Consider the following 27,739-nt stretch of genomic DNA (forward strand, 5'->3'; position numbering starts at 1 on the left):
ATGTACACAGTTAATGCTTTAAACATTTGTGTACAACTTTTGAGTAAATCTGTGTTTTAAATTCTTTTGGTAAATACCTAGGATTAAAATTACTGGAACTGATGTTAACTTTATGTTCAACTTTTTGAGAAACTATCAAACTGTTTCCCACACAGCTGCATCATTTTACATTCCAACCAGCAATGTACAAAGGTTCCAATTTCTCTTCATTCTCACCAACACTTGTTATTGTCCATCTTTTTTTATTATAGCCACCCTAGTAGGTTTGAGTTGTTATCTCATTGTGGATTTAATTTGCATTTTCCCAATGACTAATGTTGTTGAGCAGCTTTTCATGTGCTTGTTGGTTATTTGTATACCTTCTTTGGTGAAATGTCTATTTAGATCCTCTGCTCATTTGTAAATTGGGTTATTTGTCTTTTTATTGTTAAGTTATAAGAATTCTTTATATATTTTATATACTAGACCCTTCTTAAATTATTTGCAAATATGTTCTTCTGGTTGTTTGTTCACTTTAATTTTTAAATAGTGTGTGTGGTAGGAATCCAACTTTATTCTTTTCCATTTAGATGTATAGTTGTCTCAGCACCATTTGTTGAAAAGATTATTCTTTCTTCATTGAATTATCTTGGCATCTATGTCAAAAATCAATTGATTGTACATGTGAAGATTTTTTCCTGAACTCTAAGTTCAATTCTATATGTCTGTCCCTATGTATAGTTTTGATTACTGTGACTTAATAATAAGTTTTGAAATCAGGGAGAATGGATCCTCCAACCTTTGTTCTTTCTCTCTTTTCATTTATCTGGGATTGTGTTAATTTTTCCTTTGTTTGTGAATAAGAATTTTGCTACTTGATAGGTTTTCTTTCAGCATGTCTAATATGTCATCCCACTTTCTTCTGGCTGCCCTGGTTTCTAATGAGAAATCAGCTGTTAATCTTATTTAAGATCCTTGTAAGTGATGAGTCAGATCTCTCTTGTTCCTTTCAAGATTCTCTTTATTTTTGGCTCTTGACAGTTCGATTATAATATGCCTACTTCTATTAGAGTTTATTCTACTTTGAATTAATTGAGCATCCTGGACATATATATTATTGTTTTTCATAAAATTTGGGGAGTTTCCGGCCATAATTTTTTCATATGTTTTTTCTGCCTCTCTCTCTCATCTCCTTCTTAAACGCATTATGCATTTATTGCTATGCTTGATGGTGTTCTACAGGTCTCTAAGGCTCTGTTCTTTTTTCTTCATTATTTTTCTTTTGTTTCTCTGATTAGATAGTTGACCTATCCTCAAGTTTGCCAATTTTTTATTATGCTCAAATCTGCTGTTGTGCCTACCTGGTGAATTTTAAAATTTCAGTTATTGCCCTTTTCAACTCTGGAATTTCTGTTTGATTCATTTAAATAATTTCTATCTATTGATAGTCTTCCTTTGTTGATAAATCATTCTCACAGTTTGTTTTGTTTTGTTTTGAGATAGGGTCTTGCTCTGTTGCCCAGGCTAGAGTGCAGTGGCGCGGTCTCGGCTCACTGAAACCTCTACCTCCCAGGTTCAAGTGATTCTCCACCTCAGCCTCCCAAGTAGCTGGGACAATGACAAGTGGCCACTACAACTCCTGGCTAATTTTTGTACTTTCAGTAGAGACAGGGTTTCATCATGTTGGCCAGGCTGGTCTCGAACTCCTGACCTCAGGTGATCCCCCTGCCTCAGCCTCCCAAAGTGCTGGGATTACAGGTGTGAACCACCGCCCCCAACCTTATAGTTCTTTAGACATGGTTTCCTTTAGTTCTTTGAACATGTTTAAAATAGGGATTTTTAAATCTTTGTGTAATAAGTTCAAAATTTGAGTTTCCTGAAGGACAGTTTCATTGTATGCATTTTTCCTGTATATGTGCCATGCTTTTTTGTTTCTTTGTATGTCACATACTTTTTGCCAAAAACTGTTCACTTTAAATAATTTTACAACTCTGAAACTCAGATTCTTTCTCCCTTCAGGATTTGTTGTTGTGGCTGTTTGTTTATTTTAGTGGCTTTTTTGAACTAATTATGTAAAGTTTATATTTTTTGTCATATGTGGTCACTGATGTCTTTACTTAGTTTAATGGTTGACCTGATTTTCTTAAATGCCTGGAATCCACCCCTCTTCCAGTCTGCTGAGGCACTTTATGTGCATGGTGGGTCATGCCTTCAACAGTCAGCCTGGTAGTTCAGAACTGTGCCTTAGCCCTAACTTTCTGCTTTCACCAAGCCCCAAAGTTAGCCATAGTTGAGAGCCAGGACCTTGTAAACTCTTTCCTCTGCGTGTACACAGACCTGGGAATCCACAATAGTATCCATGCACATGGCCTTCTAGATTCCTACCAGTAATTTTGGAGCTTTTCAATGCACCGTATGGACATATAATTACCTATCTTTTCCTTTTAAGCTTTCAGTTAGCTTGTTGGTTCCCCCAACTGTTATTTACCCCCAGGACAGCTACAATGTTAAACAGATGCCTCTGAGTATTTTTGAGGAACTCCCCAGGAAAAAGGCAGTTCATGCTAGGTGAGGTCTGAGTCAGGTCAAATAAACATGGTATTATAAATGGGATCTTCCTGGAAACTACCAAAGAGGCCAAAGAATGACAGTTCTGTGGGAATCAGGCTTTGAAGGAGCTCCAACTTCATTTTTCTTTCCTCTAGTGGCTGTCAGACATGCATTCACCATGATTGTGGGCTGTTTGTTGTCAAGGCTACTACATAACTGGGAAGGGGGTTCGGACTAGGCCATGGTAAAACAAAACAGATTCAAGTTGGGGTGTGTGTGTGTGTGTGTGTGTGTGTGTTTTAAATAAACACTTACTGGATTGCTGCAAGCCTTTGATTTATTTTCAGAACTCTAAAATAGTTGATTTCGACAATTTTTGTCAGTATTCTTGTTGCTTTTATGGAAAAGTAGATATTCAGAGTTTGATATCATTTGGCTGTAGAAGTTTGAAATCCAAATTGACTGCTTCCTCAGAAGCCTTGAGGATATTATTCATTTATCTTCTAGTCTAGGTTTTTAAAAAGTCTGTCCTCAGTCTAGTTATTGGTTCTTTGTAAGTAATGTCTTTTTTACACCTTAGTGCATCAAAAAGTTTCTCTTTGCCGTTAGTGTCTGCAGTACAATCTGTGCGTGTGTATTTCTTTTTATTTCTTTTTTTATCACCATTTTCATTGTGCCTTTTCAAAGAAGTCACATCTTTTAGTTTCTAAAAACTTTGAACGCTTCCTTCAGTATTGCAGTTCTCCCACTCTCATTGTCTTTTTCTGCAGCTCTAGTAGATTTGTGTTAAACTTTCCTGTTCTCTCCTTTATGTCTCTTAACCTTCCATATTTTCTGTCTTTTCATATCTTATTGTTATAACAGTTTTACTCAAGTCTCTGTGTGCTCTGGCGTTGAGACTAGGCTGAGTCTTTTCATATCTTTATGTGACTTTTCTTAGTAATTTCTTATTCTTTTCCAGTTCACTAATTATCTCTGCAACAATGTTTGCGCTCCTGTATTGTATTTTTTTTCTGCTTAGACTTTCTGTTCTTTTTCATCTCTTTCTCTCTCTCTCTTTTTTTTTTTAACGGAGTCTCGCTCTGTCACCCAGGCTGGAGTGCAGTGGCACGATCTTGGCTAATTGCAATCTCTACTTCCCGGATTCAAGCGATTCTCCTGCCTCAGCCTCCCCAGTAGCTGAGATTACAGGAACCCGCCACCACGCCCGGCTAATTTTGTATTTTTAGTAGAGGCAGGGTTTCACCATGTTGGCCAGGCTGGTCTCTAACTGTTGACCTCAGGTGATCCACCTGGCTCCGTCTCCCAGGTCAAAGTGCTGGGATTATAGGCGTGAGCCACCACGCCCAGCCTAAAGTCTCTTTCAGATTGTTCTTTTTTAGTTCTTGGGATATTACTTTTTCATTTATCTGCGTGACTTTATTCATTTCCTTATATAGTTAATAATACTCAGTTTTGAATTCATTATTGATGGATATCATGTTTTCTATAAAGGTCCTTTGCTCCCTGGGTTGTGAATAGATCTCTAAAAATGAGTTTGTATTTTGTTTGAGCTGTTGCCAAAGGCCTGTACACACGATCAACCAGTTTTTATGTTAACTCCCTGCCTTCAGACCATCACACCTCATAGATAGTTTATATTTAGATCTCATAAGAGAGTGTGGGAAGGCTTGAATTTTTGCACTTACGTGAAACTTTTTTTTCTTGCCCACCCAGTTTCTGGGGTAGATGGGAAACCTTCATGCCACATCATCTGATCAATGAACAGATATTTCGAGTTCCAGTCCTCCCAGACCTCAGCTTTGTGTAGTGTGGGATATGATGAGGTTCCTCTTCAAATAATCTGATCAATCTTTTATTCGTTAATTTATAGAACCCCCCCCACTTTTTTTCTCCTTTTTTTCCTTTTTTCCTTTTTGCCTTTGTTAGATGCCCAGGAGCACCACAGTACCAAGCGTTATCAGTACCAGCTCACATTCCTTTCCTTATTTAGAAAGAGGACTAACTTTCTAGCTCATTACAGACACCCCTTACCCTTCCTCTCCACTTTTTCTTAACGTGCCCACCCTATCTAAAAAATTCAAATGTTTAGCCAACCGGGAGTAGTTTAGATTGTACGACCCGACCCCAGCCAATGGGGAAAGAATGCAGGGGCAGGACTTGGCGTCAGGAATAAAGGCTCTCGTGCCCCTTTGTTCAGGTGTGCTCTCATGGCAACTGGCCAAGGAGGCACCCCTCTGCGCAGAAGTAAAATTGCTTTGCTAAGAATCCTTTGTTCGAGTGTTCAGTTTCCTTAGGATTTTGAGTGTTATTCTTAACAGTTCTTTGTCGGGTCCAGATCCTACCTCATGGGCCTAAGTCCGTGACTGTTTTTGGTGGGCATTGAAATGTCAGTCAAGTCTGACTTCCTGAGCCACTGCTGTGAGAAATCTCTATTTTTGGAACCTAGAGGTCTCTTTTTCTTTCTTTTTTAACCACACCTATTTATAAAACCTTTGGACTTTATCATTTTTTTAATGTGATTTAGTATCTACAACTACTTAGTCTACAAGGTTGCTGGAATGGTTAGACTTGTGATCGACTTTGTTCCTGCGAGATTATAATATCTCCTGATTAATTTCTTAAGTTTCAGTTATATTCTGTTGATTATGAAACATATGTGTATATATATTTTTAAAACTTGCAACCCTTGCTGTTTATTAACTGAACCAGGCATTGTATTAAGTTCTTCTCTTAAGTAATATATAGGCTTACAACTCTATGGGGCTATGTTATTTCTTTTTAACACATTAAAAATTAAAGTGCTAGAGATTTTAAACAAAGGTTACAGAAATATTAAATGGCAGAGCTAAATTCAAATCCAGGACTGTCAGACTCTAAATTAATGTCTGCTTATTATTTTACCAGTCTGGCTAAGTGAGAAAACAATTGTGGTAAGACATGTTTAGTACTACTCTTTGTTTATCAAAGTACAATGGTGCCTAAAATACCTAAATTTCCTTTTTTTTTTTAAAGAAATCATTTTTTATTTTTAGGTTTTTCCAAGTTACACTTTCCAGTAGTGTAAAGGTAGAAAAAGCAATTTGGGATTGTAGATGTGATTAGAATAAAGAAAAGAGATCATAATTCATCTAAAAAGGACACTGTGGCTACCACAGATGACAGATTTTTTCTTTTAAATTAGGAGGAATTTCTAATGCAGCTGTGTAAAAATAGAATTAGTAGCTTTGAATTGGTAGCAAGTTTTTCAAACACTCATAAGGTATACTGCATAGATAAGGGGAATAGGTCATTAGAATAAACTGTCTGCTTGAGGACCATAAACCCAGTTGGACCTGGGCTACCTATTTTTGTAAATGAAATTTTATTGGCACACAGCCATTTGGTTACATGTTATGTATGGCTGCTTTTGTGCTGCAACTGCAGAGTTGAGTGTTTAGTCTGTGGTGCCTAAAATATTTATTATCTGGCTCATTCTGGGAAGAGTTTACCAACTCCTCCTATATAAAGTAAACCCCCAGGAATATGTTTTTACTTGACTGATCCCACAAAAAAGGAGGGAAACTTTAAGCTGAAGTTTAGTAACTCATTTGTTCTTTCCAAGGTTAGCACAGAAGCCTCACAGTGGTCTCCTTTGCTAATAGTAGATTCAGGCCATATGATGAGCCTCATTTAGTTATGAAAAGCTAAGCTAAAGACTGTTTCCTGGCATTCTTAGTTCCATCAGCCTAATTGAAAACCCCAACCAAGTTATTCTCTCTTAGTTTTGATTTTATATATCTAAATGTAAAGCATATTTAGCATCAAATGAAGTTCATTGTGACCTCAGACAATGGGAGTTCGGAACCACATGTGGGAGTGCTGGAAATAAACCTAGTGTCTAGCTGATGGGAAGCATTGTGTGAAGAAAAAGGAACTTGTCTGTCCAGTGGGATCTTTGCTGACTTTTTGTACTTTGACCCCATGTTTTTAAAAAATGAAGGACTTTAATTTTTTTTTAAGTTAATTTCCAAACTGATACCTTTTTCTCACCAAACCTTTTTTACTGTTTCTATAAATATATGTGCTCCAATGTTTCTATTTTGTTTGTTTTTTCTTTCGGCCAGCTGTTTAGGTTAAAGTGGGTCATGTAGCACACACTCTTTTAAGGTCAATCCCAAATCTTGAGGTACCTTCTATACATTACCGTTTTAGTACTTGTAACAGTGCCATGTTTGCATGAATGAAAATGCATATTGCTCGTTTTCATTTTTCTATGATGTTCTAAAATACTCTTTTGATCTCTTTCATGTCAACTTAGATCATTTGTAAGACACTGATGTGTTAGGACTCACTGACCTCCTTTGGTGAACGAGTAATAAGCAAATCTTATTGGCTGGCTACATGTAAACCTATCTGGCCGTGGGTAGATTTGCCAGTCCTCTGCACACCCCCACTGTACCCCAACAAATACATGTGAAATCAATTTTTTGACAGTTGCCTCCATTAAGACTTCATATCTGAATTACACTAATGAAGTTTACATTTTACATCCCCCCCCCTTTTTTTTCTTTTTGAGACAGGGTCTCACTGTATCACCCCAGCTGGAGTGCAGTGGCACAATCACGGTTCACAGCAACCTCAACTCCTTGGGCTCAGGTGATCTTCCACCTCAACCTCCTGAGTAGCTGCCACAGGCACCTGCCACCACGCCTGGCTAACTTTTTTACTTTTTGTAGGGATAAAGTTTCACCACATTGCCCAGGCTGGTCTTGAACTCCTTAACTCAAGGAATCCACCCACCTTGGCCTCCCAAAGTGCTAGGATTATAGGTGTGAGCCACCACATCTGGCCTACTTCCCTTTTAGGAGACCTATACAAAACTTATTTAATGATAGTGGTGTTAGCATCTCAGACGGTTGGAGGAAGAAGGTGGAAATAATGCAAGCATTAGGTAAAAGATTTAAACTTTTCTCCTTTGGAAGCCATGGGCTAAAGTACTACTCAGACTTTGGTCACTGTGTCAGAGTCAAAATCAGAGATAAGAAAGATAAATACCACATATTCTCACTCATAAGTAGGAGCTAAATAATATATACACATAGAAGCGGGGTGTGGGTTGATGAGCAGTGGGGACTTAGAGGGATGGCATGGGTGGTTGATGGCAGGTTGCTTGGTGGGTACAGTGTGTGTTGCTACAGTGGTGGATGCACTGAAGGCCCTGACTTCACCACAGTGCAATATATCAATGTAGCAAAATTGCACTTCTACCCCATGAATATATACAAGTTGTAAAACAAATTTTTAAAGCCAGATAACTTGCTATATACCTGTTTAGACTAAGGATATGGAGCTGCCATCCCCGTGTTGTAGAATTTATTTCATTTTTAAATGTTTGATTTAGTAGAGACGGGGTATGCTTTTTTAAAAACACTTTTCATCCGGGCACGGTGGCTCATGCCTGTAATCCCAGCACTTTGGGTGGCCGAGGCAGGTAGATCACTTGAGATCAGGGGTTCGAGACCAGCCTGGCCAACAAGCTGAAACCCTGTCTCTACTAAAAATACAAAAAGTTAGCCAGGCATGGTGGCAGGCGCCTATAATCCCAGCTACTCGGGAGGCTGAGGCAGGAGAATTGCTACTTGAGTCAGAAAGTCTGAGAAAGGAGGGTAAACATTACTGAAATTGTAGTCTTGGCCTTTATAAGAAGTATAGAAGTTGAGTGCAGAGGGTACCTAGGTGAGATGATTAGGGCTCCAAGAGTTTGTCCCCAGCTTGACTTCTGTCAAACTCTCTGAGAAGGATGTTTTTTCCTTCTCATTGTGAACATTCTACCCTTGAGGCACTGAAAGCTTTCATCGTTGCCTGCTTTTGAAAAGGAAGTTATTGGACTTCTGCCTACCTTGGCTGCAACTGGAGTGAGAGGAGATGCAGGAAAGTGAGAAAGTGCACTTTAACCTGGCAGTGTTTGCTTTACATGTGTTATGTCATGATAAGAATAAGGGGTCTCATTAAAAACATTAATGCTGCATTAGGAGAATGCTTCATTCTCTTATTTTGTATTTTGACAGTTCTGCTCCCAACCTCATTTTGCTAGAACTAGAAAAGTGCTTTTATTATTTTTTTTTTTCTGAGACGGAGTTTTGCTCTTGTTGCCCAGGCTGGAGTGCAATGGTGCAATCTCAGCTCACTGCAACCTCCGCCTCCTGGGTTCAAGCAATTCTCCTGCCTCAGCCTCCCGAGTAGCTGGGATTACAGGCGCCTGCCACCATGCCTGGCTAACTTTTTGTATTTTTAGTAGAGACAGGGTTTCAGCTTGTTGGCCAGGCTGGTCTCGAACCCCTGATCTCAAGTGATCCACCTGCCTTGGCCACCCAAAGTGCTGGGATTACAGGCATGAGCCACCGTGCCCGGATGAAAAGTGCTTTTAAAAAAGCATACCCCGTCTCTACTAAAAATACAAAAAAAAAAATTAGCCAGGCGTGGTGGCAGGCGCCTGTAGTCCCAGCTACTCGGGAGGCTGAGGCAGGATAATGACGTGAACCTGGGAGGCGGAGCTTTCAGCGAGCCGAGATTGCGCCACTGCATTCCAGCCTGGGCGACAGAGTGAAACTCTGTCTCAAAAAATAAATAGATAAAATAAAATAAAAATAAATAAAAAAGCATAAAATAATTCAGTTTTTTTGAAGGAGTTTTAGAAACTGTTTAATTTTAGAAACTATCTGATTGTGATACATGCTAACACATATACTCCCTCCTCCCCACAACACACATACAGCCTCTCTTTGTCGCTCATAAAGTCCTTCGGAATCTTTCTCAGTGCTTTTAGGAGTATGACAGAAGTCCTTACATGGCCAACAGGGACCTGCATGGTCTTTTCAATGCTTACTGTGTCTTCCTCATCTTTCTGTTGTGCTCCCCCTTGTGCTCTCCTCCAGCCCTGCTGTCGTTCCTCCACATGGAAGTCTTTTTTTTTTTTTTTTTTTTGAGACAGAGTCTCACTCTGTCACCAGGCTGGAGTGCAGTGGCGCAGTCTCGGCTTACTGCAACCTCTGCCTCCTGGATTCAAGCGATTCTCCTGCCTCAGCCTCCCAAGTAGCTGGGACTATAGGAGCACACCACTACGTCCAGCTAATTTTTGTATTTTTAGTAGAGACAAGATTTCACCATGTTGGCCAGGCTGGTCATGATCTCCTGACCTCGTGATCCGCCCACCTCGGTCTCCCAAAGTGCTGGGATTACAGGTGTGAGCCACTGCACCCGGCCAGGAAGTCTTTTTTAACTCCTGCCATGTTCTCCTGGCACTGCTTCCTTATACAGGGATCACACATGCACATTGTACATTTGCTCAATGAGTGTAGGTACTGGTGCTCTGGTTTTCTTGTTTGTTTGTTTGTTGCTTATTTCTGTATCACCAGGATCTAACACAATGCTTGGTTAGCTGTACCCGAGTATTTATTGAGTGCATGAATTCCATCCGTTGTATTTTCTGTAGCCACCTGATCTTTATTTGAACCTTTCAAGATATCTCATTCCATTTTGGTGTTATTATAATAAAATTAGAGAAAATATTTGCAACCAAAATGAGAAAAAGGTAATATTAATATACAAAGAGCTCATATAAGTTACTGAAGAAAATGTCTAAAGCCCTAATAAATAGGCAAAGAATGTAAATAGCTAAGTCACAAAAGAAATCTTAGGATGCTTAAAAGATCCAGGTGCAATGGTTCATGCCTGTAATCCTAACACTTTAGGAGGCCAAGGCAGTAGGATCACTTGAAGCCAGGAGTTACAAGCTTTAGCAACAAAGCAAGACCTCATCTCTACAAAAAACAAAAAAATAAAAAAACTAGCCAGGCGTAGTGGCACTCACCTGTAGTCCCAGCTACTCTGGAGCCAAAGGAGAGAAGATTGCCTTGAGCCCAGGGATTTGACGCTATGGTGAGCTATGATCGTGTCACTGCACTCAGCCTGGGCAATAAAGAGACACACTGACTCTTAAAAAAAAAATGGCCAAAAGAGATCTGAGAATAATTATCTTTACTAGGCATCAAATAAGTGCAAATCAAAGCAAACTGCCACCTATTAATTGAGCAAAAAATTTAATTGATAATCTATTTTTCAGAATGTATTGGTCTAGTTAGAATATCAATTCTTATCTTTCTGACAGACGACTAGTCCTTTGTAAATACCCAGTCACCTCTTTTCAGTTAAAGCTGCTGTCTCCATGGAGTTTGCAATCCAACTGGGGAGGTAAAATCTCAACTCAAGAAATGAGAAGTCAGCATGAAAACTCACTGATGTCGTATTGCTTTTGCTGCTGTGGTGTGATGGCTCACGCCTGTAATCCCAGCACTTTGGGAGGCTGGGGTGAGAGGATCACTTGAACCCAGGAGTTCAAGAGCAGCCTGGGTAACATGGCCAAACCCTATGTCAAAAAAAGTTTTTAAAAATTAGCCTGGCGTGGTGGCACATGCCTGTAGTCCTAGCTACTCAGGAGGCTGAGGTGAGAGGATGACTGGAGGCTGGCAAGTTGAGGCTGTAATGAACTGAGATCGTGCCACCAGAAGGATGGAGTTTCCCTTAACCAAGATAATATGTATAGTGCCTAGTCTGGCACATGGCACTTACTGGGTATTCCATAAAGAGTAGTTTATTTCTCCAAAATGTAGAGTAAGAGTGAAAGACTTTGATCCAATGTACTTCTGTCTACCTATACAAGCAAATAGAATGTTTCACCAGAATAATTAGACAAAAAATTTTATATGTAATTGGCACATTGGAATCCTTGTAAATTACTCCTTCTGTGGGCCAAGAGATTTACTCCTTTGGTAGAACTTGTGTTTTTCCATATGACAATAATATAGTAATGGCAAGTATATCAATAATAATAAAACTTTTTTTAAAAAGTAAAGGGAAAATCTTACCAAATTAATGTTTCATTTTACGGAAAATATGACTCTTTATGCCAATTTTTTTCCTTCCAGGATGTTGCCTTATGGCTGTTTAGCAACAGGAGATCGCTCTGGCCTCATTGAAGTTGTGAGCACCTCTGAAACAATTGCTGACATTCAGCTGAACAGTAGCAATGTGGCTGCTGCAGCAGCCTTCAACAAAGATGCCCTTCTGAACTGGCTTAAAGAATACAATTCTGGGTTAGTTTATTCTGTTTAATTATCATTTTTCTGTACAAACAGCCAAACAAATACTATATGCTCCCAATAGAAGTCAGCAGTGTGTTAGAGGAAATATTAATGTTTTTTATCTGTTGCTTCATTTCTTGTTAGAACAAAATGACACATAGCCCTTCGTAAAGTCTTGTAGATGGTGAATGTTGAATTCTACTTTATCTAAATCAAATTTTGGAGCCCTGCAGTAAGGTTACAATCTATAAATTTAAGTATTTAAAGATAACATATTGAAGCCTTTGTTCAAGTGCATCAACTTCTCTAATTATGTGAATATATGAACTTAAGTGAGTTTTTAATGAGTTTGTAGATTGTGATTTCTCCAAACTAAAAAATGCAATGCTTGGAATTATGGCTATGGTGTTAGAAAAGCACTAATATATAGGAAATAAAAGAACTTCACAGTGTGAGGGGGAAATGGTCTGCAAGTATTTTTGGCTAAAGACTTCAGAGTCAGACACATTTTATCGAGAACTTGTAATATGCAAATCAGTTTCCAAATTTTGATCTTAAGGCCTTGTCTCCAGGGAATCTCTATTACTTACTTCTAATTGAAATCAGTGACTTAAATGGTTGAAACTGCAGTGCTTAACTCTTAAACATGAAATTGTAGTCAGTCTTTGGTCAAAATTAACAAAAATGCTCCCAACCCCCAGCATGATCTAGCAAAGCCATGGTCTCTTCTAAGTACTGTGAACATGAGCCTATTCACAGCCCCACGGAAACACAGCTCCCAGGACGTTTGAATGTCTAAGGCCCGGTTATTTAATGTCTTTGAAGGCAGCTGTCTTAGCCCAGCCCCTGTGAAGACCACCCACACTCCCCTTGGCTGATCCACATGTTCTCTCACATGGTTTTGGCAGCTCTGTGTTCTCCTCACAATTAAAAAGGAACCAGAGGTATGGTTTGGGTCTCACTCTACACGCTTGGAGGCTGAAAACCTTTTTTGCTTCTATTCTTTTCTCTTATTCAGGGATGACCTGGACCGAGCCATTGAGGAATTTACACTGTCCTGTGCTGGCTACTGTGTAGCTTCTTATGTCCTTGGGATTGGTGACAGACATAGTGACAACATCATGGTCAAAAAAACTGGCCAGGTAAGCTGCTCCTCAGGATCTGCCAAGGGCCTTAGTAATGCTATTACTTATGTATAGCATAATCTCTTGTGCAACTCAGCCAGATTCTTTTGTGATTCTCAGTGTCATATCTTTGTCTTTACTTCAATTTCTCACCACCTCTTGTTTCATATGTAGTCTACTACATGTATTCATTTGTTTGCTTGCTTGATGGTAAGCATTTATTTGTTTAAAAAATTACTGAAGGCTGGGCGTGGTGGCTCACGCCTGTAATCCCAGCACTTTGGGATCCCGAGCCGGCCGGATTACCTGAGGTCAGGAGTTTGAGACCAGCCTGGGCAACATGGCGAAACCCCATCTCTACTAAAAATATAAAAATTAGCCAGGCATGGTGGCAGGCGCCTGTAATCCCAGCTACTTGGGAGGCCGAGGCAGGAGAATCACTTGAACCCAGGAGGCGGAGGTTGCAGTGAGCTGAGATCCTCCCACTGCACTCCAGCCTGGGCAATAAGAGTGAAACTCCATCTCAAAAAAAATTATTGAAAAAATTTTTGTAGTTGAAGTGGCCTGTTCTTTCAATATAAGAAATAGTATTTGGGATACATTTGTACCTAACGGAAGGAGTGGATAATGTACTGGATGTATTAAATTTAAAGATTACCAATGCTTAAAAAAAAGAGTGTGGATGAACCCCACTTGAGTTATTTTCTCTTTTAGATCATACCTAATCATATATGGGAGAAGGGAGAATAGTCGTGTGAGTAATAGCATTCTGGGGTACCTAGGGAATCTAGACCGTGTTGTTTATAAAGTACTTAAGTTTTCAAATGAAAATTTCATTTTTCAGAGTGACATGTTTGTAAACACTTTTTATATTAAGCAAAAACAGATGAGATATCTTAGATAATTTTTCAGTTTAGCCCCCCTAGGAATTCCCACACTAGAGGCATACTGGAATGAAAATCTCTCTGGGTCACTGTGTGAACTTTGGTTCTATGAGGGACCCAGAGTTTTGTATCTCCTGGGAAATATCGATTAGTTCTGGCTTGGGCTTTGAGAGTTGATGTAGAATGAATTTGTAGTACACTATAATACATGAATGCACCATGTACGATTGAGGAATCTTGTGTCCATACTTAAAAGGATTCCCTTGGACTTCTGGCCAATCACATTAAACACTTAGATTTATCTCCATTTTCTTCTGATACACCTTTAAAACAATAATAAGGAATTAAGAAATATATAAACTCAAGAAGTCAAAGATAATAGGAAAATAGGCCACAGTGAGTGAAATGTATTACCAGACTTGGGGGTGATAGAAAGTGAGATAGAGAAGTGGCGGTGACTTAGCAGAACTGAGAAAATAGAAAGTCAGTACTTGTAAAGGGGTACACAAGTCTCATAAAAGCTCTGGAATCAGAGGCACCATGTATACTGTTCAAGGAGGGATATAGAAAGAGGCTGAAATAGAACTAGTTGGCAGTTTGTATATGGAACAGTTAGGCACTCAAGTCCCCTTCCCTGTGCCAAGAAGGAGATAGATTTATTCTCTGAAGAAACTGGTTCTGACTCAAGCACACTTATTTCTACAGAGACTACAAGAAAGGGTCCCATATTAAAAATGGAAATGGAGTGAAAGTTGGCATAGTAAATGGTACAATCTACAGCCACTTCCACTTGCTTTATTCTAAGAACAGTGGCAGCCAGATGTATAGTTGACCCTCAGCAAGAGACTAGGTGATTCTATTCTAGAAATCTGATTGGTTCCATTGAAAAGTCCTGCAGATCTGACAGTTGAGATTTCTCCCTAGTTTCTCTACAAGGAAGTCCACCAATCAACAAGCAAGCCTACCATGTACATAGAATTTTCATTCAGCTTTTTAGTGATTCATTGTTAAATATGAATGGTCAGCTAAGGATTAATATACTTTTAAAAAATGACAAAAATTATGTATGTTTATCATTTACAACATATTGTTTTGAAATATGTCTTCATTGTGGACTTGATAAATTGAGCTGACCTGTGTATTACCTCACATACTTATCTTTTTTTGTGATGATAACATTTAAAACCTAGTCTTTCAGCAGTTTTCAGGAATGCAATATATTGTTAACTATAGTTGCCATGTTGTAAGACAAATCTGTTGAACTTATTCCTCCTAAATGAAATTTTGTATTATTTGACCAGTATCTCCCCAGCCCCTGCAGCCACCATTCTACTCTCTACTGGATTAGCAGACATTTAGCGGAAACCTCTACCATGAAAGATAGAAACCAAACAAGCAAAATAGGGAAGAAAAGAAAAGAACTCTGGGAAAACAGGGTAACTGCAGTAAACAGAGGGTGATTTTAAAAATCAAAGCAAAAAAATACATTGTATCTTTAAAGTAATAATAAGATTCTATTTTTTACAATCAGCACATAGAGGTCCTAGAAATAGGAACAAACAAAAAGTTAAAATAGAAATAGTGTAAATATTTTGTGGCAGGCATAGTTGTAAGTGCTTTATATATAATCTAATGCCTTCAGGCCTGATGACAACCTTATAGAGTGGTGGCATTAGCCCCGTTTTACAAGTGAGGATATTAAGGCAACAGAGAGTAGACATATCAGGATTTTAACCCTGGCAGTTTGGCTCATATTCTTTTTTTTTAATCCACCATGCCTTAATATCTCCAAAAAAATATGATAAATAGAGAAAAGATCCAGAAACAATAGAGACTCAGTCCAGGGAGGTATACTCTCATCCTAATGGGAATTCCAGAAAGGAGAATGGCGTGAACCCGGGAGGTGGAGCTTGCAGTGAGCCGAGATCACGCCACTGCACTCCAGCCTGGACGACAGAACGAGACTCCGTCTCAAAAAAAAAAAAAAAAAAAGAAGAGGAAAGAAGGGCACTTACTAAGCAAATAATACTAAGACATTTCCCAGAGCCAATGTTCATGAATATCCAGTCAAAATAGCACAAAAATTCTCTGAGAACGGAAGAAAAACACCCTTACTAAGGACCTACACTGTGAAATTTCAGTGCATCAGACATAAAGAGAAAGTCTTAAAACTTTCCCAGAGACACAGCAGGCCACATACCAGAGTTTAGAAGTCAAAATGACTTGGCTCCTCAATTAGCTACATTGGCAGTTATAAGACAGTGCACATTAGACTTCATAATTTTGAGGGAAAATGATTTCTAACCTAAAATTCGATAACCAAACCTTTTTTTTTTTTTCTGAGACGGAGACTTGCTCTGTCGCCCAGGCTGGAGTGCAGTGGTGTGATCCCGGCTCACTGCAGCCTCTGCCTCCTGGGTTCAGGTGATTCTCCTGCCTCAGCCTCCCCAGGCAGCTGGGACCACAGGCATGTGCCACCACGCCCAGTCAAGTATAAAGGGGAGAATGAAGACATTTTTCCAACTTGCAGCATCACAAAACTTGTCACTCCTCTGCATCTTTTCTCAGCGGCTGCCAGAATAAGGACATCTACCAAAACAAGTGCCTAAACCAATAATTATCAAGTGGGGTGATTTTTCCCTCAGGGGACATTTGTTAATATGTGAAAACAGTTTTAGTTGTCATAACTGGGGGGTGGGGTAGTCTAGTGGATAGAGGCAAGGGATGCTGCTAAACACCCATACAGGACAGAACCCCATATCAAAGAATTATATGGCCTAAAATGTCAGTAGTGCCAGTATTGAGAAACCCTGGTCTCAACCAAAAGAGAATGTGATGTGGGACACAGAAAACGGGCTCCAAATGGGAGAAGGGGAAAGGGAAGGCCCAGGATGATGGCTCTGCAGCAGCACCAGAGAACAATCAGCCCAGCTAGAAACCAGTAGATTACCTGACTGTCTGGAAAACAGTTTTGAAAATGATTTGTAGATTTGTTGTTGTTGTTTGATTTGTAGATTTTTAAGGAGAGTTTGGGAAGAATTAATGCTAAGGTCATAGAACACTAAGCTAAATGAATGAATGAATACATGCATACAGTTTTCTCAAGGAAAAAAGGTGAACAACATGTGAAAAATAAAAACACTGAATATTGATGTAACCAGAAATTATGACATAATGTGCCACAATGTGTAGCATTATGTTAGCATAAAAGTACTAAATCTTTATCTTCCATAATAAGAATAGTAATATACAATTAGGGAGCAAAAATGAATATAAACATATTATTTAGAAAAATTGAGGCAGACACCAGGAAAAACACCTAGTGAGAAGAGTAAGAAGTTACCTCTAAAGATTAGCACTCAATATGGGGAGCTAGTAGGGCAAGGATGTACTTTTTTTTTTTTTTTGAGACAGGGGCTTACTCTGTCACCCAGACAAGGGTGTAGTGGCATGATCATGGCCCATTGCAGCCTCGACCTCCTAGGCTCAAGCAATTCCCCCACCTCACCCTCCTGAGTAGCTGGGACCACAGGTTTGTGCCAGTATGCTTGGCTAATTTTTTCCTTCATTTGTAGAGATGGGGTCTCGCTATGTTGCCTAGGCTGGCCTTGAACTCCTGGGCTCAAGTTATCCTCCTGCCTCAGCTTCCCAAAGTGCTGGGATTGCAGACATGAGCCACCACACCCAACCTGTACTCTTTCCTTGTTATGTTTTATAGAACTATTTGACTTTTTAAAAATCAGACATTTTAATTCTTTGGATGTATTTTTCTTACTAAAGAGTCTCCTTTTCCACTAGAAATCTACAGTTTAATATCAGGGTTATTTATTATTGATTGTAAAAGTCTTAAGAGTGTTAGACATGGTCTCTCCCCACCTGGCTCAGTGGGCTATAAATAGAGGGAAAAGGGCTCAGATGAGGATGGGTATAGTTCCTGGGGGTCCAGGACTATGGAGGTTTTGCCTTTATATTTGGAACTCACCAGAAAAATGCAGGAAATTAAATCCCATTTGTTTTCCAGCTCTTCCACATTGACTTTGGACATATTCTTGGAAATTTCAAATCTAAGTTTGGCATTAAAAGGGAGCGAGTGCCTTTTATTCTTACCTATGATTTCATCCATGTCATTCAACAAGGAAAAACAGGAAATACAGAAAAGTTTGGCCGGTGAGTACTGCCCTTGTGCCAAGGCTGAACACTTCTAACATTTTCTTATCTGACCAGGTGGACCAGCATTTCTTAGCTGAGATATATTTGGATCTGGGAGATATTCAGTCTGATTATAGGAAGCTTTTGGGGGAATTTGCCTGTCAGATTATTGTGCTGGTTCAGAAATTCTCAGATAGGAGAAACAGAATGCTAGAAATTTAAAATAGTTACTGTATTTTATTCCAATAATATACTACCTTTTACCTGTTTCAGAACATTCTCTGAAACTATTAAGACAGTTGATAGGAAGATGCTGAAAAGACATGTGCTGTCATTGTGTGTGGAGTACCGTAAAGGAACCAGAATTCAGGGCAAATTTTTAAATCTCTGATCTATTACTGACTACCTACATGTTCCCAAGCATAATACTTGTCTTTTTGCCTTTGTTTCATCTTAAAATGGGGACAAAAATATGAAATTAAGGGCTACTATGATGGTTAGAGACATATCATGGAACCAACACATACTTAACAAATGATTGTCACTATCCTTTATGGTTTTGTTTGGGTTTCTGCAGAGTATACCTCAGTGGGTCTAGTTTTCTCTTTGGCAAAATAAGGGGATACGATTGGATGGTCCTCAGCCTGGCGCGGTAGGTCACGCCTGTAATCTCAGCACTTTGGGAGGCCAAGGCACACAGATCACTGGAGGTCGGAGTTTGAGACCAGCCTGACCAACATGGTGAAACCCCATCTCTGCTAAAAATACAAAAAGTAGCCAGGTGTGGTGGTGCACGCCTGTAATCTCAGCTACTCAGGAGGCTGAGGCAGGCGAATTGCTTGAACCTGGGAGGCAGAAGTTGCAGTGAGCCAAGATCACACCACTGCACTCCAGCCTGGGAGACAGAGCAAGGTTCCCTCTCAAAAAAAAAACAAAACATTGGATGATCCTCTTGAAGGACCATCTTGAAGAGGAGAGAGAGGGAAGGCAGGATGACAGGAAGGAGCAAAAGCACTGACACTGATTGAGGGGACATTAAAAAAATTAGTTTCTGGAATCAGACCACAAATACAGAACCCAGAAGTATGTTCAGAAATCCTTGTGGATTGTAATTATAACTGATTTAATAATCAGTTCTTGTGTCTCATAGAATTAAAAAGTCTCTACTACTAATAAAAATGTAATAGCCTTTCGTCATAGAATTTCTGTTTAGTTTTGTTTTTGAAAAATATATTTGTGATATTAGAGAGATTGATTGTTTTATGTAGATTTTAGTCCTGGGACAATTTTCACAGAAGTAAAAATCAGAAATGAACCTTTAGTTCAGTAGGAATTTTCTTATTCTAATAGAAAGTCTAGCTTTGTTTTCTTAATTTCCTGTATGAAATGTGCTCTCTCCCCTCTAACACTGTGCTCATGTGGTTTGCTGTATCACCCAAAGGTTCCGCCAGTGTTGTGAGGATGCATATCTGATTTTACGACGGCATGGGAATCTCTTCATTACTCTCTTTGCGCTGATGTTGACTGCAGGGCTTCCTGAACTCACATCAGTCAAAGATATACAGTATCTTAAGGTATAAAACCGCTTTTCCTTCTCTCTTGGACTTTGTGGGCATTGAGCTCAGTTTTAGCTGCCTGTTTTATTCAAGTGGCTGAAGGGAGTAGAACAAAGTCATTTCCTCTAAGATGGTTCTTAGCCAGGAGGGAAAGAATCTGGGAAGTACATAAAGGAGGAATTTTGAAGAGTAGCTTGTAACCCAGAAGATTTTCCCATCAGTAGAAGGGGCATAAAGAAGACTGGTATTGGGCTGTAGCCTTCTTACTCACATTACTGAAAGACCGCAGATCAGGAGCCGGTTGGCACCTTGGTTTTACACAGTCTGCCTTTTTCTTGCCAGGGTCTTAGTAGGTCTTGAGTCATCTTACTGGATTTGGGTGGTAGTGGCAAGCAGCTATGTGTCCTGCAGTAATTATAAATTATTTTCATCTTCAAAAACCTTTTGGAAGAAGTCATATTATCTCCCTCTGCCTCCTGCAGATGATATTTAAATAAGAACATGAAGCATGCTGCCCGATGGTGGCTGGGGAGGCACAACCAATCCAGCCTCCTGCAGACTTTGATATTTGCACATCTCTACTAAAGTTACGTAAAATCATATTTTCCCCCTTCCATTTTAGGACTCTCTTGCATTAGGGAAGAGTGAAGAAGAAGCACTCAAACAGTTTAAGCAAAAATTTGATGAGGCGCTCAGGGAAAGCTGGACTACTAAAGTTAACTGGATGGCCCACACAGTTCGGAAAGACTACAGATCTTAATGATCAGCCTTCGCTCCTAATGTATTTGTTGGTTTCATTTCATTTTCATTTTGCACTTGCACTAAATTGAACATGACCCTGTTAGAGATGTTATAAAGGGAATGAAATCCTGGAACTCAGAGTTAAATTAAGAACAAGGCATCCCACAGAACCTAATCTGAACAATCCCCAATGATTCCCTCTGCTTTTTGAATGCTTCCAAGACTTATCGTGAAAACTGTCAATGGATAATCATTTCCTGCTGACTTTGCACGCCAAGGAATGCTACTAGGGATTGTTTCTGTTTTTGTTTTTTCTAATATTTGGTACTTTCCCAGAATGGTGTAAATACTTCTTTTCAATGTTGTGACCAAGTATTGTCACTCAGCCAACAACTTTTCCACACCTGGGGGTTGGTGGCTGTTCTTACTTTCCAAATGAGGCTAAAAAGAAAGACCTCTTTCTTCCCTTTTAAAATTGTGTAAACTGCAAATTATAATATAATTTGAATTTATGATTATTTTCCAGAAGAAATCTTGTAAACCTGTGGATACTCATTAATTCTTTTGTTAATATTTATTTCCATGATAGCATCATTCCAGCCAGACTTGCTGAAAATCTACTGGTGAGGCAAATATAATATATATAAATATGCTACATATATATTTATAAAATTTCTAGTGGGAGTTCTATATAAATGTTTCTTTGGTATTCTTCAGCCTGTGATTTAAAGTTTTACAAAAAGCAGAGCTTTTTCCTAAGTTACTTTTCAGTTAGGTAACTGTGTGATCCAGTTCTTCCAGCTGCTTCTATAATGAGGCACATATTAATACAGTTTTTATATGGTATCTATGAAAGAGTTCACTTCATAGAGAATAATACTTGAGCAAATGTATCCAAGAAAGCAAGCAAATGAAAAGAAACCTATTTATAGAATAAACTCCAGATCTGAAATTCAGTATTTTAGAAAAATGCCAGCTCTTCTTACTGTATTTATTAAAACTTGTAATAATGTGATTTTTTCCAAGGATATTAGTTCAAATTGAAATGGTTTCATGCCACATGGAAATCTTTAAGTTATTTGTTGAGGTACCATATATTTAGGGTGCTAGGGGCAAGTAATGTTAATATGTGCAATAGGAACTACTGGTTTGAATGTGTAAATGGATGATCTCTCTGAGTCCTGGCAACATCCAGCAAAACTACTGCTTATTCTCCAAAGAATATTGGGAGCTCTCAATCCTCAGTGATATGGGAAAGAGAACTGAGTATTTGCCCTATGACTGAGTTTTCTATAGGAATTTTATTAAAGAATTTTTAATTTTGTTGTCCTCCGTAATGTTCTCAGTCAAATAAATGAGTGAGCTGGTTTCGGCTGTTCTTGGAACGGGTGAGCCTCTTCTTTATGGGTAGAATGGGCCTTTGGAACTTGGCACTGGAACTCCAAGAAATGGTCAAGTCAGTAGACAAACCAACCTCAGGAATAGGCTAAGGCTTATTATGGCCTCTTCCCTGACTTCTCCCCTTGTTTCCCAGCCTCATCAGGCATGGTATAGGAGGTCCCCTGGACTTTGGTGGGAGCCTGAGGTAAGGAGCCATGCATATGGGAGGTGCCCTGAGGTCTGGGTAGTTACTTGGCACCTGAGCCAAGGCCAGACTGTGCTGCTTTGGAGCTCGTGTTCACAGGGCAGATGCCGGAGCAGTCCAGTTCCTTGGAAATAACTCAGCTGAGGATGGGAGTTGGCCCCTGAATTCCTCATTTCCAGGGCTGGTGTAGACTCACTGAGACTTCCAGGAATAGGACTATGGAAGGACAGGTTTGTTCAGAGATCTTTGTCTAGTAGCCACCCACCATTTCATGAACCAGGCCGCAGGTCAGTGGTTTGGAGAATGGTGAACACTGCCAGGAAGAAATGGATACCATTCTTTCCAGAGGGGTCTCCTTAGCCGAAAGGAAGGCCTTGATAAATACATGCCAAATCAGTGAATGTGGATGTCTTTAAGAGCAAGAAAGGGACATGAACTTCTATGTGTGTCCCCAAACAGTCCTGGGCCTGAACCCAGGATAACTCTTGACTCTCTCCCCCCCCCGACCTCTGCTACAGATCCCCACTCCAACATAGCCAGGACAGTGTTGCTTAGTAGCTACTGAGCGTTCCTAGCAAGCACTCCCTACAGACTTGTTGAATTGCACGTCTGTGATCTTCAGGAGCTCTGGTTGGGCCAGAGAGGAAAAGGTAGAAGGCAGAAGGATAGCTATGCTCCAGGACATTAGGACTCCGGGCTGCGCGAACAGCTTCCCACGTAGGATTGGTTACACCACGTCTTGACTCTTGAGCACTCTGACCAACAATGGATATTATCCCAAAATACTTTACTTCCTGTCTTTTGGCCCTTTCCCATATTCCCCTCAAACAAGGTCTTAGAAACTGTACATTTCCATACTTGAGTATAGCATCTGTGTCTACCTGGGTCTGGTGGGGGGTGGGGGCTGGGTGGGGGAGGGGGCGGGCAGTGCAGAAGATGACTGTTAACAAAGTAATTCTGGAGTGCTCACCTCCTGTCTATAGGCAGACCCTGGACTCCAGAGACCAATATTTGTAATCCAACTCTGCCTTTGTTAACCTTAAGTAAGGTATTTATTTCTCAGGGTTTATGCTTCCTAGTTGATAAAATGAGACTATTAATACCTACCCCACTCAACTTCTCTGGAGTAGGGAGGGCCTGGGTTAAAAGTAGGGATAGGAACTTGTGCTGAGCCCCGACTCAGACAAACTCACTTCTTTCCTTGCCCACCCCTCTCCAAGACTACTGAGGGAAGGAACTCTGGGGAGGAAAGCCCCATCCAGTGTTCTATCTTTGTCTCCTCTCTGGAGAGACCCTCCAGTGTATTCTCAGTTCTCCCTTGTCCAGACCTCGGCCAGATAGCCTGTAACATAGGGGTCACTTGTCTACAGAAGGTGAAAGATTGGTCTGTGGAATGGAGAGCAGAGAGGTACCATGCCATGTAACCCTGCCGAGTGGGGATGGGCAACTCTTAGAAAGGAGGGGGGAAGGGCTGGAGTTCCTTGGAGGGGAAGAGTGATGGGAAGAGCTGGCTAGGTACAGCATATATACAGGCTTGGAGTTGAGAAAAAGCGGGATTCATGGGCACTAACATGCTCAACAATCGTTTCTTTCCATCTGCCTTCCTGTTCCTCTACTCCAGAATACTACACCTCTTCTCAGGGATCTAGCCCCATCATGGAGCCACTTACTCTTTCAGTATTTGGCAGTTTTATCCTCTTCTCCAATGATGGAAAATCTATCTGACATTATCTTCTGAGCTATTCCTACTCTAAGATGTATACAAACATTTTAGAACCCGTGATTCCTTTTCAATTTTGACAAAGCCTAGTTTCAACAACTTAGAAATTTTCGCCTTCCAGACCCTCCCTCTCTATCTTCCTCTCGCCTACCTTTTTTTATTATGAAAAATAAAGTATAGAGAAAGGTACATAGACCCTTAACAACAATAACATTAATGTATAAAGCAAACACCCATGTAACCGCCACACAGGTCAAGAACACCTCAGAAGTCCTTCAGGCTCCCATTCCTGGTCAGGAGCCCCTCCCTCTTGACAAGGAAATCACTATACCCTCTTTTATGGCAATTATTTATTTCCTTACCTTAGAATTTATGCTGCCTACTTTTTTAGTCAGGTTTTTTCACTCAGTGTTGTGTTTTCAAGAGTCAGCCCTGTAGCTGCAAGTAGCTGTACTCATTTATTATCATTGTGTAGTACTCCATTTTGTGGCTGTCCCATAATTTTATACCCTTTCTACAGTTAGGATACATACAGTTTGTTCCTAGTTTGAGGCTATTAGAAATAATACCTGCTGCTATCATTATAGTTTATCTCCTGGTTCACATACGTACATATTTCTTTGGATGTATATCCTTTAAATTGATGGGTCATAGGATTATGTATATGTTTATCTTGACTGGGTAATGCTAAAATAAGTGGTTGTACCAATTTCTTCCTCCTCCAATGGTACATAAAATTCTTGTTGCTTCACATTCTCTCCAATACCCAGTTAATTTTTAGCCATTCTGGAGTATAGAATCAATTGATTTTCATTTCCTTGATTAGTAATAAAATTAAGGGTTTTTTATTATTTTTGGCCATTTGGATTTTCTCCTTTGTGAAATTCCTGTTTAAATTCTTTGTCCATTTCTTTATTGGGTTACTTGTCATTTTGGCTTCTTGGGTTGTTGGTTTTTTGGTTTTGGTTGTTTTGATGAAGGGTTTTTTTTATTTTGCTTTTTTTGTTTTGTGAAGTTCTAGATATTCTTTTTGATACAGGCTTTTTGTCAGTCATAGGTGTTAAAAATCCTTTCCCACTGTGTATGTAACTTTCCTTCTCATTCTCCTAATGGTTTCTTCTAATAACACAAGATCTTAATTTTAATGTTGTAAAATGTATCATTCTTTTCCTTTTGGGTTAGTACCCATGTATAAGTGTTTAGATTTCTTTTCTCTGAAATCTTGAAGATATTCTCTTGGATTATCCTCCACACACTTTATATTTTTACCCATCCCATTTAGATCTGTAGTTTACCTAGAATTGCTCTTTATAGTGTGAAGTTCAAGTCAGTTGTTTTTCCCATATGGGCACCAAATTGTATCTTTCCTCAGTTTTTTTTTTTTTTTTTTTTTTTGAGACGGAGTCTCGCTCTGTCACCTAGGCTGGAGTACAGTGGTGCAATCTCAGCTCACTGCAACTTCTGCCTCCCGGGTTCAAGCGATTCTCCCACCTCAGCCTCCCAGGTAGCTGAGATTACAGGCATATGCCACCATGCCTGGCTAATTTTTGTATTTTGAGTAGAGATGGGGTTTCACCATGTTGGCCAAGCTAGTCTCGAACTCCTGACCTCAAGTGATCCACCCACCTTGGTCTCCCAAAGTGCTGGGCGTACAGGCGTGAGCCCCCGCCACTGGCCCTTTCCTCAGTTTTCTATAGACTCCCCTTTGTCATAAATTGTGTTCATAAATGCGTGGGTCTCCTTCTGAACTCTTAGATGTTCAGTAGATTTCATTTCTCTTATTATATTTCATTTTATTTATCTGCTTATTTATCAAACTCATCATACATAGCAGTTACTCTGTGTTAGTCACTCATCTAAACTATATATTTATATATTTTATATGTATTTATTTATGTATTGACATATCTAACCCCTGTAACAACCTTATGTGATAGATACAATTGTTCTTCCTCATTTTAGAGATAAGAAAACTGATAAGAAAATCTAGATCTGTAGTTTACCTAGAATTGCTGTTTATAGTGTGAAGTTCAAGTCAATTGTTTTTCCCATATGGGCACCAAATTGTATCTTTCCTGTTTTCTTTGAAGGGCTAAGTAACGTGCCCATAGTCACAGAGTAGTTGATGGAGCCAGTATTCAAACTCAGAAAGTAAGAAGCCTGTTTTAATTATCTGTGCTCTTTACTCACAATGCCTCAATATACATTTCAGATTTATTGGGTTCCACAAATAGAAACCTATGGAAATTTTGAATCAAATTGCATTAAGTTATAGACTAGGTTGAGACAAATTGACATCTCCAGAATATTGAGTTTTCTGAAGTATGTAAGTGGAGTACCCGTTTATTTAGATTCTCTTTCATTTATATCCACGATGATTTATAGTATTCTGTGTTTACATATTATACATCATTTGTTAGATTCCTGGGTAACTGATTTTATTGTAAGTTTCATTGTTGTTATTCTATAGCAATCATTCTCAAAAGTGTGGTCCCCTGATGAGGAGCATCAGCATCACCAGAGAGAACTGATTAAAAATGCAAATTCTTAATTTTTAATTTTTGTGAGTACATAGTAGGTATATATATGGGTACATGAAATATTTTGATACAGGCATATAACATGTAATTATCACATCAGGGTAATTGGGGTATCCATTACCTCAAGCATTTATCCTTTGTATTGCAAACAATCCAGTTACACTCTTTTAGTTATTTTAAGATCTATAATTAAATCATTGACTGTAGTTACTCTGTTGTGCTATCAAATACTAGATCTTATTCATTCTTACTATTTTTTTGTACCCATAGAAATGCACATTCTTGGTGGGGCCTGGCAGCTCACACCTGTAATCCCAGCACTTTGGGAGGGTAAGGCTGGGGAATCACCTGAGGTCAGGAGTTCAAGATTAGCCTGGCCAACATGGTGAAACCCTGTATCTACTAAAAACACAAAAATTAGCTGGGCATGATGGCTGGCTCCTGTAATCCCAGCTACTCGAAAGGCTGAGGTAGGAGAATCACTTGAACCCAGGAGGCGGAGGTTGCAATAGCTGAGATCACACCACTGCACTCCAGCCTGGGTAACAGAGTGAGACTCCATCTCAAAAAAAAAAAAAAAGAAATGCACATTCTTGAGCACTGCCCTGGAGCTACTGATTTAGAAATGGGGGTGGAGCCCCAAAACCTGTATTTAATTAAATTAATTAATTTATTTTTTGAGATGAAGTCTCGCTTTGTCGCCCAGGCTGGAGTGCAGTGGTGTGATCTCGATTCACTTCAACCTCCGCCTCCCAGGTTCAAGCAATTATGTCTCAACCTTCCCAGTTTAGCTGGGACTACAGGTACGCACCACCATGTCCAGCTAATTTTTGTATTTTTAATAATGACAGGGTTTCACCATATTGGTCAGGCTGGTCTCGAACTCCTCACCTCAGGTGATCCACCTACCTCAGCTTGCCAAAGTGCTGGCATTACAGGCATGAGCCACCGCATGCAGCCAAAGCTGTATTTTCATAAAATTCCAGAGCAAAGGTGCATACAAATATATTTGATGTTTGTATTTAGCAGACTTATAAACTTTCTAATTAATCCTAACAATTTATTTGTATGAATTTTTTTTTTTTTTTTTTTCTTGAGACAGGGTCTCACTATGTCACCCAGGCTGGAGGGCAGTGGCACACTCTCGGCTCACTGCAACCTCTGTCTTCTGGGCTTAGGTGATCCTCCCACCTCAGCCTCCTGAATAGCTGGGGCCACAGGCATGCACCACCACACGCAGCTAATTTTTTTTTTTTTTTTTTTTTTTTTTTTTTTAGAGACAGAGTTTTACCACGTTGTCCAGGTTGGCCTCAAACTTCTGGACTCAAGCCATCTGTCCACCTCGGCCTCCCAAAGTGTTGGGATTACAGGCATGAGCCACTGAACCCGGCCTGTATAAATTATTTTGATTTTGCATGTATCACCTAAAAATACTGTTGTTTTTTTTTTGTGGATATCTTTTTTTTTTCACAATGATACATAATTTAGTAGAGAGACAAACTACTCACACAGAGATGATTAGCATCATACAGCGCTTTAAGCAGTTACTGGCAACACTTGAACTCACCACAATAGCAATGAAAGGTGGCTACGAAACTATTAAAGTAGTATATCATGTGTTACAGTTAATTTTATGCAGTTATGATTTAATACTGCATTTTTGTGTTCCTATTTTTCTCTTTTAAAATTTTTTTTTTAACTTTTAGGTTTGGGGGTACATGTGAAGGCTTATTACATAGGTAAACTTGTGTCACAGTTTGTTGTACAGATTATTTCATCACCCAGGTAT

The 27,739-nt window shown here is 39.5% G+C and overlaps 1 protein-coding gene across 5 annotated transcripts in view; it reads left to right on the forward strand.

The window, feature by feature from the left end:
* PIK3CB (phosphatidylinositol-4,5-bisphosphate 3-kinase catalytic subunit beta) overlaps positions 1–22,507 on the forward strand; it is a 187,537-nt gene extending 165,030 nt beyond the window's left edge. For all 5 annotated transcript variants that reach the window (XM_032144371.2, XM_032144372.2, XM_058433364.1 and 2 more), the window contains 5 exons: positions 11,496–11,663; positions 12,670–12,793; positions 17,681–17,826; positions 19,250–19,382; positions 19,987–22,507. In XM_032144371.2, the coding sequence (XP_032000262.1) occupies positions 11,496–11,663; positions 12,670–12,793; positions 17,681–17,826; positions 19,250–19,382; positions 19,987–20,124 (709 nt within the window). In that variant the 3' untranslated portion in view covers positions 20,125–22,507. The remainder of the gene's footprint in view (positions 1–11,495; positions 11,664–12,669; positions 12,794–17,680; positions 17,827–19,249; positions 19,383–19,986) is intronic.
* The last annotated feature ends 5,232 nt before the right edge of the window (positions 22,508–27,739 follow it).

The sequence above is a fragment of the Hylobates moloch genome, unplaced genomic scaffold (genome assembly GCF_009828535.3).
Source record: "Hylobates moloch isolate HMO894 unplaced genomic scaffold, HMol_V3 SCAFFOLD_22, whole genome shotgun sequence".
NCBI classification, from domain to species: domain Eukaryota; kingdom Metazoa; phylum Chordata; class Mammalia; order Primates; family Hylobatidae; genus Hylobates; species Hylobates moloch.